Source organism: Meles meles, chromosome 19 (assembly GCF_922984935.1).
Source record: "Meles meles chromosome 19, mMelMel3.1 paternal haplotype, whole genome shotgun sequence".
Classification (NCBI taxonomy): domain Eukaryota; kingdom Metazoa; phylum Chordata; class Mammalia; order Carnivora; family Mustelidae; genus Meles; species Meles meles.
Window position 1 is genome coordinate 51,633,418 of NC_060084.1, and position 11,610 is coordinate 51,645,027.

The following is an 11,610-nucleotide window of genomic DNA, read 5'->3' on the forward strand; positions in this document are numbered from 1 at the left end:
CTGATTGTATGAAGTCACTGAGATTTTTGTACTGAAACTGTTAGAGAAGCTATTGTTATTTACCATAACTAATACACAAATTATTGATTATTTCTGGAAAGTGTTCAGCTTTTTTCTCTTTGCAAATTGCCTCTCCCTTATTCTTCCAACGATCTCTTTCTGGAGCTCCTATTACACATATGCTGGACTTTCTCCTACTACTCTCCATGTCTCATAATCTCATGTATTAAATATTTAAACATTTTTAATTCAACTATAATTAACATACGGTGTTTTATTAGTTTCAGGTGTACAATATAATGATTCAAAAATTCTACACAATGCTCATCAAGGTAAGTGTAATACTGGGGCTCCTTGGTGGTACAGTCGGTTAGGCATCTGACTCTTGGTTTCAGCTCAGGTCATGATCTCAGTGTTGTGAGATCAGGCCCCGAGTTGGGCTCCATGCTCAGTGCAGAGTCTGCTTGAGATTCTCTATCTCTGCCTCTCCTCCAGCTCATGTTCCCTCTCTCCCAAATAAATAAAATCTTTTAAAAAAAAGGTAAGTATACTCTTGATCCCCTTCATTTCACGCATCACCTCACTGATCTCCCCTTGGCAACCACAAGTTTCCTATCCATATTTAAGTCTATTTTTTTGTTTGTCTTTTGTTTGTTTATTTGTTCATTTGTTTCTTAAATTTCACATATGGTTAATCTCATATTTTTAATACTGTAGTTTGTCTGTGCTATATTCTGGGTTGTTTTTTGGATTTTCTCTTCCTAGTTTTATAATTGGTTGTTTAACCCATCCATTGAAATTTTTAATCTTTGTTATTTTTTCATTTCTAAGAGTTCTTTTTGGTTCCTTTACAAATACCCTAATCATTTCTGAGAGGGAACACAAGTAGGGGGATTGGGAGAGGAAGAAGCAGGCTTCTAGCTAAGTAGGGAGTCCGACACGGGACTCCATCCCAGGACCCCAGGATCATGACCCAAACCAAAGGCAGACGCTTAACAACTGAGCTACCCAAGCACCCCTGTCTTTAATATATATTAAACATATTTTAGTTTATATTATGCACCTGATAATTCCAGCACGTTAGGTCTTTGCAGCTGTGATTCTTGCTATTTGTTGTTTCTGCTAATCCTCCCTTAGGATGCCTTTTGCCTTATGCATTTTATAATTTCTTTTTCTGAGCTCATGTTCATGGAGTTCTATGAGCTTTGGCAGGGAGGTTCTGTTTCCCACAGAGATTATTTATATTTATTAGTGACAGGTGTTGGGGGGCCAGGTACTATCCACCAAGCACCTTTTATACTAATCTCAACTTGGGTTTTTCAGACTATGCATGTTGTGTGAATCTGAACCAAAATCCCACAAGACAGTAGGTTTGGGTACAAATTAAAAAAAAAAGACATTAGTTGCTTGCTATTAGAGAAAGAACCAAGACATACATTTTATTGCTATCAAACCCTTTCACAGAGAGTATAACCCTTCAGGGCAATTATCCCAAAGCAATTACTAGCTTTAACACTTGCTGAATTCAAGCTTAATTAAGTTTAATTTTTGGCCCCTTAAAGATTTCCCTTAATTTCTTCAAAGTTCATCATATGCATTTACAGAGGATTGTTGAAATATATTTTATGGTATGTTTTAGGTGTCTTTTACTACCGTGTGTCTTGTTTGTCTCATTTTGTTGTCACCTTGTCCTAAATGAATTATTCCTTGGGTCTTCAAACTCTGCAGATAACCTCTATTCTCTCTCATTCCCTGCCAAATATCCTTCCATAAGGCTCCTAGACCAACAGAGTAAAAATATATAATGTGTAAAGTTTTAAGTCCCTTGGTAGACTTGGTACAAGTAATCAACTATATTCCAAGAATTTAAGAGATACATGAGGAAGTCACCAGTTATGAACTGCTTTGCCATAATTAGTGGATCTACTGCATTCTGAGAAAACTGTCTCTATCTGGTTAGGAAGGACCAGGCAGAGAGGGTCTGGGATTCCAGCATTTGAACTGAACAATTAATGGAAAGCAAGAACGGGAGTTGCACCTTTTTTTTTTTTTTTTATGACAAAAGCAAAGTTCTATCGATGTAGTTACCAGCACCATTTTTACCTTAGTTTCATAGGGATAAGACCTGCCACAGACCAGTTCCAAGAGGAAGGCCGCCTAGGAGAAGTAGGATCGGCAGTCACCATCAACCAAATATTGGAAGTTAAAGAACACCATCATTATGTGTCTGGTGAAGGCAAGCAAGTATAGGAGATGGAGAGAATGACTGCTGTATTAACCTCCACCTGGCCAGAAAAAAATTTCCTAATTCAGGAAAACAAAATGTCTTGGGTCCACTTACATTAGCAAGTGCACTTTTACCTTTTCTAATGTCAAGTTGCCAGCCAGGGAGTTCCACTTTGAAAAAGAAGTGTTTTGCCAAATAAACCAAGTCTTTATTTCCTAGATGAATTACTCACATGGCAGAAAGGTTTTTCTGTTATTTATTCAACATATTAACCTTCTTTTGGTTTTTCCTCACCTGAAGCCATGGATGGGACTTCAGTGAGTTCCCTTTAGCTTCCGGTTCGAAGATAACTGTTGCCCTACTGTGAATCATGGAGACTGTGAAATCCACACCAATGAGTGTGTACAAGAAGTAGGCAGGGACAGGCAAGATGGTAATGATGATGAGGATGATGAGCAAGACTTTAGCCCATGGTGGATAAATTCGGATCACCTCATTTGACTGTGGAGAAAGGGAAGGTTTAGAATACCCAGGTTCTCTGAAATGGAAGGCTCTAGAGGTTGGGGGTAGGACATGAACCAAGGCCAGAGACTAGATAACTGAATCCCTAAGGGACCCACGGAATAAGGTGACAGAGTCCTAGAGGCCAGAGGAGATTGAAATGTCTTCCCCCACTCCCTAGGGGGTTCTGAGGTCTTAGAGGGAGGCTCACAATGCTCGCGTCCCAGGCCAAGTAGGTGATGTTCTTCAGAAGCAGATGAATCAGGGTGCTTACAAACAGGACTAGCAGCACAAAAGGAGACAGAAAACACCACAGCCAACAATAGATGGGGGATATGGAGTGGCCCAACATGGTAATCAAGTCTGCAAGGAACCTGAGAGGAAGGGCCATAAGACTTTGGGGGGGCCTTTTCAGGCCTTATCCGGCCTTGGGGAGGGGTCAATCCAAACCCAGCCTGGGAGACAAAGTTTCACATTTCTTAAACCTTTCTGTTCACCTCCACAACCAGTTTTCTTGCCTCTTAATTCACCAGCTTTCAGTCTGATTTCTGTCCCAGTCCCAAGATTTAAAAAAAAAAAACAAACAAACAAAAAACAAAACCCAAAACATTTCTCTCTTCCATCACCTTTAGAATAAAAGTCAATACATCTGGTTTCTAAATGTAGTTTCTTCAAGTTCACATACCCAGCTTTCTTTGGTGCACATTCTTAGCCCCAACATGGATGCATATTGGGTTTCTTTTGTCTAGAATGTCCTTCTTTCTTTCCCTTGACAAACTCCCCTTCCTGTCTACATTCTGTTCAAGCACCCCCTCCTTGCCTTCTTTAGCTAACCATTTGTGTTCCCAGAGTGCCCTTGGCTGCCTCTATCATAGGCTTACTATCCTGCCCCAAAATCTACTTAATGTCTTCCTCTTTCGACTCTGAGAGCAGAAAACTCAATATAATTTATCCCAGTATCCTCAGTGCTCACAAGACCTGCCTGGCCCTTGGGCACACTCTGGGTAATATGTGAGAGTGAGTGTATGAATCACCAAACGACACCAAGAGCCACTATCACCTAGAAACACCGCCACATTTAGATTACATGCTGTTTCTCAAATGTTAGGGTGCATACCATTTACTTGAGGTTCTTATTAAAATGCAGATACAGATTTAAAGGTTTGGGGTATAGCCTGAGGGTCTGCTTTTAAATTCCTAGGTGATGCCAATGCTACTGTTCCAGAGCACACTTAGAGAAGCAAGGGATTACATGCCCACACTACCCTGGATAAAATTAAGGTTCAGGAGCCACTAGGACTTGATATGGACAGTCCACCACTTCTCCGTTCTACACCTGTTTTCTCCAGGAATTAGCCCATGACTTCTCCTTCCCACCCCTGGGGGCTCTCCAAAAGCCTGGGTCAGTGAGACAATGAGAGCAGGAGGGCCAATACTCTCTAGGGGCTGTCGCTGTGTGGATGCATGACTGCAGATCCGGAGCTTGGGGCATCACCTCCTGGCCCCATAGATCCAGGCCATGGCTATGTTCTCCAAGATGATAATGAAGAAGAGGGGCAGAGATACCCAGTAATCATCCAGCAGGTTCACATAGTAGCTGCCCGAAGGCCTCACGAAAATGAGGCTGCCCAGGAACAAAGGCACACAGACGCCCACTGAGGGAAAACATCAGATTTGGATCAAGGTCAGAATTCAAACTAGGTTGTGTAGAGTCCCAGTAGGGTTAAGCTAAACAATAGTCTTAGATAGGAGTGGGGTCATAGATTAGCGTACCTGTGAGCAGTTTTGTGTATTTCCTGAGGGAAGAGAAAGTGTCCTGGAGAGGGGTAACAAGGCTCTGAGTGATTCCTATCATGGTGCTCAGCCCCAGGCTCGCCAGCAACACGAAGGTGATGATGGCCCAGAAGGTGGATCCGGAAAACACAGAGATGACATCAGTAAATGCCACGATGGCCACACTGGGACCCTCCATAACCTGTGGGTGAAGGGAGGAAGAGCGAGGGCTCTGAGCTCATTCTGTAGAATCTTAACTGCATTCCCGGCCCCTCCCCTAGGAAACCATCTGTAGCACTGTTAATAGACACTGTTGAACTCATCTGGCTTTGAGGCATGAGGACTTCATCCGACAACAGCTGCTGGTCTGGCAACTCTTTGGGGTTGAACAGGCTCATGTGAACTCCAGTGCTTGGTGCTACAGAGGCTACAACTGCCTTACTGCAATAGGGTACGGTAAACCTTTGTCTTGGTTGTCCGGGATGCTGCCAAGAATTGTCTTTCTGGATTCTAGAGACACCTATGGAGAGCTGAAGCTTCTGGTGCACTGGGGGGTTCTGAAGGGAACATGAGGACCCCATCCCCAGCCCTTACCTACCTCCTTCAATTCTTGAGCTATGCCGCAAGTGGACATATGGGGTAGGACCATGTCTTTGACTCGTTGAGGGAGGCTCTCGAGCCATCTGGAGTAGATGGAGCTTGGATCAAGATATATACTCTCTGGAGGGCTGGCCTCGACAGGCAGCACCCCGGAAGCTATCAGACCCAGCACCGTCTCAGCATTCCTAGAGACAGGGGTAGAATCACATAAAACCATTATGGCCCTTTAAGATAACTTCTCTTCTCTTCTCTTCTCCATGAGAAAGAAAACCGCTAGTCTAAAGTTTCTGAACTGCACTGCAACCTAGGTCTCCAGGGTCCTAGTGCTCCCTGTCGGACACCTACTTTCATAAGGCGTCTGCCGAGGCCAGAGAGTTTCTGACTCACGTGGGGCCCTGGAGCGGGTCTTTTGTACATTGTCATGGAGGGCTTTAGGACTTATACCTACTACTAGACAATCTCAGGACAATGTTCAATCTTCTCCGCTTTCCTGACCAGCTGGCCTCTCTAGTCTCCTAAAGTATAACTCTTCACTTTCTCTACTTTGGCCACACTCAACTATTCAACCTGCCGCAACTGGCCATGCTCTCCAGCATGCCCAGATCTTTGGCACACAACATTATCTCTGCTTAGAACCACCCACACTCTGCTCCTGCTCAGTCTCCCCCAATTCTACCACTATACTGTTCTCTATATGCAAATTCCTACAAACGCTCACTCAACTCCCTGAACTTTATTTATTTATTGCCATGGAAAGCTATTCAAGATCTATTTCCATAAGGGCAAGTCAGCAAGCTGCAGGACAGTAGTATGGTTTCATCCAGTTTTTTCAATGGCGTGTTTCTCTATGTAGGTCTAGGAATGGGAAACACTTGAAAGAAAGCTGTGGTTATCTGTCAGGAGACACACTGAACTCAGGAGTGCCTCCAGGAGGAAGTCTTCTCTGACTGCCCCAGGACATTAATAGCGTGCTCTTCTGCGTTTCTCGTCACCCCTACCACCAGTTCTCATCTCCTAGTCATTATCTATTTAGTATCTCCTTCTTCAAAAGACTGTTACTTTCCTGAGAGCAGGGATAATGGTCTGCTTCACCACTGGTTGTGTTTCCAGAGCCCAATACAAACACAGGGTTGCCAGACAGATGTTTTATAAATGTCTGATGAGTATTTTTAGAATGAATCTCACAGGAGAAGAAAATCAGGAATGGGTTAAGGGGACTCTGGTGGGGCATTAGATCCTTTATTTTTTTTTTTTTCTTATCTAGTGATTCCACTGAAACCATTCTCCCAACTTTCCATGGCAGACCCCAGTTAAGAATGGGGTGAACACAACTTTGAAAACCTCCAAGTTTGGGGCTTCCCTAGTTTAGAAAGGCAGCTCTGAAAGAGATAGAGTTGGAGAGATTCAGGTGTTTCACAGCCTCAGGAGGCTCCTGTCTGAGGGTCCCATACTGACTGAGCCAACAGCCCTGAGGGATGGGGGCCTAGACTGGAATTTCGGGAGCGATTTCTCAGACTTTGGTCTTTTTGATGATCTCCACATGAAAGATGGGTCTCACCTCACATAACATCTTTTAGTGTTCTCTGTGGCCAAGTGGCCCATTATGGCAAATACAAACATGGTGGCAGTCAGCGAGGCAGTCAAGTTGAAAAGAGCCACAACAAAGGCATCCATGACACAGTTGTTGGCCCGAGGGATGTATGAGCTGGTTGCAGTGAAGCTGCCAAAGCCAAGGCCCATGGATAAAAAGAGCTGGTTCCCTGTCCGGCGCCACACTTCCACAGAGTACAGGGCTGGCACCTGGGGAGAAGTACTGTGTAAAGTGGGATATAAAGGGAAGAGGGGTAAACCATGATGCGATGGAGGAGGAGAAGGCAGTGAGGGAGGGAGCCCCGAGGGCCTCTATCAGAATAACAATTCTGTCCCTGACACCCCCATGTGGATAAGAGGATCAAAGGGCAGGGAACACCTCACCTTGGCAGCCAACAAATTCTTGAGACCAGAATGTGCACCTTCCAGCATGAGACTCCGGATAAGGAGACAGAAAAGGATGAAGTAGGGAAGGAGTACTGAGACATACAGCATCTGAGTAGAAAGTATGATTCAGAAATAGAGGTCAGCAAAGGCAGAAGCTGGGACGGTAGGATCCAAGACTACTGAGAGTCAAAGGTCATATTAGAAGGAGTTAGAAGTTGGGAGACCTACAGGCATCAAGTTAGGAGAATATTAGGGGGTCTCAGAAAGAAAGGAGTCTATCGGATTTTAAGTTAGAGGATGGCTGACCTTTCCAGTGGACTTTGGTCCTTTGATCATGGAGATGCAGATAATAAACCAGGTCACAAAGAGAGAGACACTGAGGTGCATAACTGGTAGCCCACCCACTTCAATTTCATCGGTGACCTTCAATACATTCCGGTACCAAAAGTATATGGTAGACGTTGTCCGCTCACATTCAGGATCTGAGGTGAACTCGCCATGGAGGAAACTGCAAGACCACAAGCCTCCCTCTTCCAATCCTCCTCCACCCCCTCCTTCAATCTCCATCATCTTCTTGCTCATGCCTAGTCTCTCAGCGAACCTCTTCCTTCTTCATTGCCCTAACCTTTTTACAGCCCTCCCACTTGCCCTTCTCCTCCCTCTCTTCTCACCAAAATAACTGGAGTTCTTCAGTAAGGGGCATGTTGACCAAGGCAGTGGAGACTGGAAAGACTGAACCAAATAGAAGAGATTCCAAGCCATGAGCACACTGTAGTACGAGCCCACAATGCAGCACACCTAGGGACCATGAAGAATTCTGAGACAGGAGAAGAAAGGTAGGCCAGCAGAAGGGAGGGGATTTGACCAGAGGACTATGGAACGGAAGAGACTTGACCCACAGAAGTGAAGTCATGGGACCCCTCTCCGGACAAGGAACAGTTGGGGTGGGAGCAGGGCATAAAGGATAGGCCTGGGCAGCCCAAGACTCCTTACCATGAAGCTGCTGTACCCCACACCACCAATCCAGGGGCTGATGACCTTCCATACACCAATGCTGCCCTGACGCATCCTCTGACCAGCTGCCATCTCCAGGAATAGAAGAGGAACCCCAACCAAGAACAGCATGAGGATGTAGATGATGAGAAAACTGCCTGTGCAGGGGGTCAGCAGGGGCTCTGAGAACCACCAGGCTCTTCAGTGCCTGGACTTCCTTGGGGTCTGGGAAAATACGTTCCCCACCAGTGACCTCCCTCAGAGCCACCATCATCAGGGCTCAAATGTTTCCACATCCCTCATAGTCCCAAGTGTCCTTTGAGCCCCCAGTTCCTGGAAGACCAGATGCCCAGTTTCCACTCCCTCCCTGAATCTAGGCCTTCAGCCCCACCATCCTCATGAGCCTAAGTGTTCAGATATCCTGCTCACACCCACCTAACACGCTAGGTGTTCAGGTACCTGGCTCCAGCATTGGTGGTACAATGGTGAGCACAGCTGCCTTCCAGGTACCTGGTTTCTGCCCTAGTCAGGTTCCCAAATCCCCCCAACCCTACATATATCAGAGACCCCAGAGTAGCTAGGATAGTCCTCTGGCTCCCCACCCCCTTCTGGGTCCATGATTCCTGGTCCCCAGGCTTACCACCTCCATTGTGAAAACACAGATAAGGAAAGCGCCAGATGGTGCTCAGTCCCACACAAAAGCCCACCTGGGCCAGGAGGTACTCAATTTTATTGGCCCAGGATGGTCGATCAGTGGGAGATTCCTCCTTTGGCTCATCCTTGTTTATGGTCTCCAGTATTTCATCATTATCTTCATCAGACCAAATGTATGATGACACCGTGTCACACTTCTGTCCCTCTGCCATCAGTTCCTCAGTAGTCAAATCAGACTTTAAGAGCTGGGAAGCTGAGGTAGTAGCAATCAGGGATTTGGAATCCGAAGGTCTAGAAATCTGGGATTTCTCATCTTGGGCCTCCGTGTTTTCACTAACAGATGTCATCCTGGGTGGACTCTACTTCCTGCTTCTGCAGGGATGGGGCTTCCTTCTTTGTTGACCTTAAGGACATCAAGAACTACAGACTTCAGATACATGAGCTAAGGAAAGACAAGACTCATCCCATAAGAACCCCTGAGGCCTCCCAAACTCTTTCATCCTTATGTGAGAAGAACATGAAGTCTCTACCTCTGAAAACATACCAAGGACATGCATGACTCTAGAAAATAATAATTTTAAAACAATACTATCTACAATAATACTCAAAGACATAAAATGTCTAGGAATAATTTTAACAAAAGATGAGCAAGTTCTTTACACACACAAACACAAGCACGCACACTAAAATATTACTGAGAGAAAATAAAATTAAGAGATAGAACATGTTTGTGAAATAGAAGTATACCAATGTCAATTATCCCCAATTTGATCTATAAATTCAATGTAATTCTTATTGAAATCACATCAGGCTTTGGGGGAAATTGACAAGCTCATTCTAAAATATACATGGAAAGCAAAGCCCTAGAATAGTTAATACAATCTTGACAAAAAGAACCCAATGTAAAGACTAATTATAAAGCTATAATAATTAAGAGAGTATGGTATTGACACAGGGATCTATGGCACAAATAAGTGATATATCAATATCCTATACTGTTTAATATAGTAGCTACTAGGCACATACGGCTATTTAAATTAATTAAAATTAAGTAACATTAACAAGATAGTTCCTCAGTCATACTAGCCATATATCAAGTGCTCAGTAGCTATATGGCTACCACATTGGAAGGACAGATATCAGGCATTTCCATTACCACAGAAAGTTCTGTGGCTACCTCTGGGAGAGAGTTCAGAAACACACAAATATGGATGCCTGATTTACAATAAAGATGGCATTGCAAGGCTGTAGAGAAAGGGCATTCTTTTTTTTTTAAGATTTTATGTATTTATTTGATAGACAGAGATCACAAGCAGGCAGAGAGGTAGGCAGAGAGAGATAGAGAAGCAGGCTCCCTGCTGAGCAGAGAGCCGGATGTGGGACTCGATCCCAGGACCCTGGGATCATGACCTGAGCCGAAGGCAGAGGCTTAACCCACTGAGCCACCCAGGCGCCCCGAGAAAGGGCATTCTTTTCAATGAACACTGGTTGTTAGAGCACTTGGAAATCTACACAGAGATAAATGAATCATGGCCTCCCCAACTTCACATATTAAACAAAAATATATTCAGAGATCGAAGTTCTAAATGTGAAAGGTAAAACAGTAACACCTCCAGATAAAAAACTTGGAAGAATATCTGCATGACTTGGGTGTAGGCACGGATTTCTTAAAAAGGACATAAAAAGCACCAATCATAAAGGAAAAGTTTGACACCCTGGATTAAATTAAAAAGAGAAAATTCTTCAATGAAAACTTTGCGTTAAGTGAGTAAACAGGGGCGCCTGTGTGGCTCAGTTGCTTAAGCATCTGCCTTCACCTCAGGTCAAGATCTCAGGGTCCTGGGATTGAGCCCTGCGCAGGCTCCCTGCTCCGAGGGGGGCCTGCTTCTCCCTCTCCTCCCGACTCATGCTCTCTCTTGAAATCTCTGTCTCTCTCTCAAATAAATAAATAAATAAATAAATAAATAAAATCTTTTTTTAAAAAAATAGGGGAGTCAACAGACAATCCCTGGAGCAGAGAAGGAGATTTACAACGTATGCGGTAGACAGAACAATGCCCTTCTCCAAAATATCCACATCCTAATCCCTAGAACCTGTGAATATGTTACCGTACATGGAGAACGCTTTTTAAATGTGATCAAGTGACAGATCTTGAAATGAGATGATCCTGGATTATCTACAATGGGTACAATGTAATTATAGAGCCCTTTTATGGGAAAAGGGAGAGGAGAGTCAGAATCCAAGGAGAAAATGAGATGGCAGGAGCAGAAGTTGAGTGATGCACCTTGAATGTGGAAGAAGGGGCCATGACTCAAGGAATGCTAGCTGGAAAAGGCTAGGAAATGGATTTTCCCCTGGATCCTATTTAAGGAATACAGGCATGCTAATACCTTGCCTTTAGCCCAGTGAAATAGATTTCAGATTTTTTACCTCCAGAACAATACAATAATACACTTATGTTGTTTTATTTTTTTTAAAAGATGTATTTATTTATTTGAGAGAGAGCGAGAGAGACAGCAAGAGAGGGAACACAAGCAGGGGGTTGTGGGAGAGGGAGAAGCAGGCTTCCCGCTGAGCAGGGAGCCCAACGGTTGTGGGGCTCGATCCCAGAACTCTGGGATCATGACCTGAGTGGAAGGCAGAAGTTTAATGACTGAGCCATCCAGGCACCCCGCATTTACGTTGTGTGTTTTAAGCCACTAAATTTGTAGTTATTGTGAGAGCAAAAGTAGGAAACTAATAAAATATATAACCAAAAAAGGGCTGTTTCCTAAACAATATCTGTAAAAAAGAAATATGTACAAATAAATAAGAAAAAGTAGACAAGTTAAAAAGTGGAGGGGAGGGGTACCTGGGTGGCTCAGTGGGTTAAAGCCTCTGCCTTC

The 11,610-nt window shown here is 44.2% G+C and overlaps 1 protein-coding gene across 1 annotated transcript; it reads right to left on the bottom strand.

Moving 5' to 3' along the window:
- Window positions 1-2,479: 2,479 nt before the first annotated feature.
- Window positions 2,480-9,072, bottom strand: LOC123930864 (orphan sodium- and chloride-dependent neurotransmitter transporter NTT5-like). Its single transcript, XM_045987296.1, has 11 exons — window positions 8,712-9,072; window positions 8,072-8,229; window positions 7,750-7,876; window positions 7,385-7,560; window positions 7,076-7,186; window positions 6,660-6,901; window positions 5,100-5,286; window positions 4,502-4,703; window positions 4,224-4,383; window positions 2,940-3,102; window positions 2,480-2,728 (listed from the first exon to the last, which is right to left on the bottom strand). Exons 1-11 carry the CDS (start codon window positions 9,070-9,072, stop codon window positions 2,480-2,482), a joined length of 2,136 nt encoding a protein of 711 aa, XP_045843252.1.
- Between the last annotated feature and the right edge of the window lie 2,538 nt (window positions 9,073-11,610).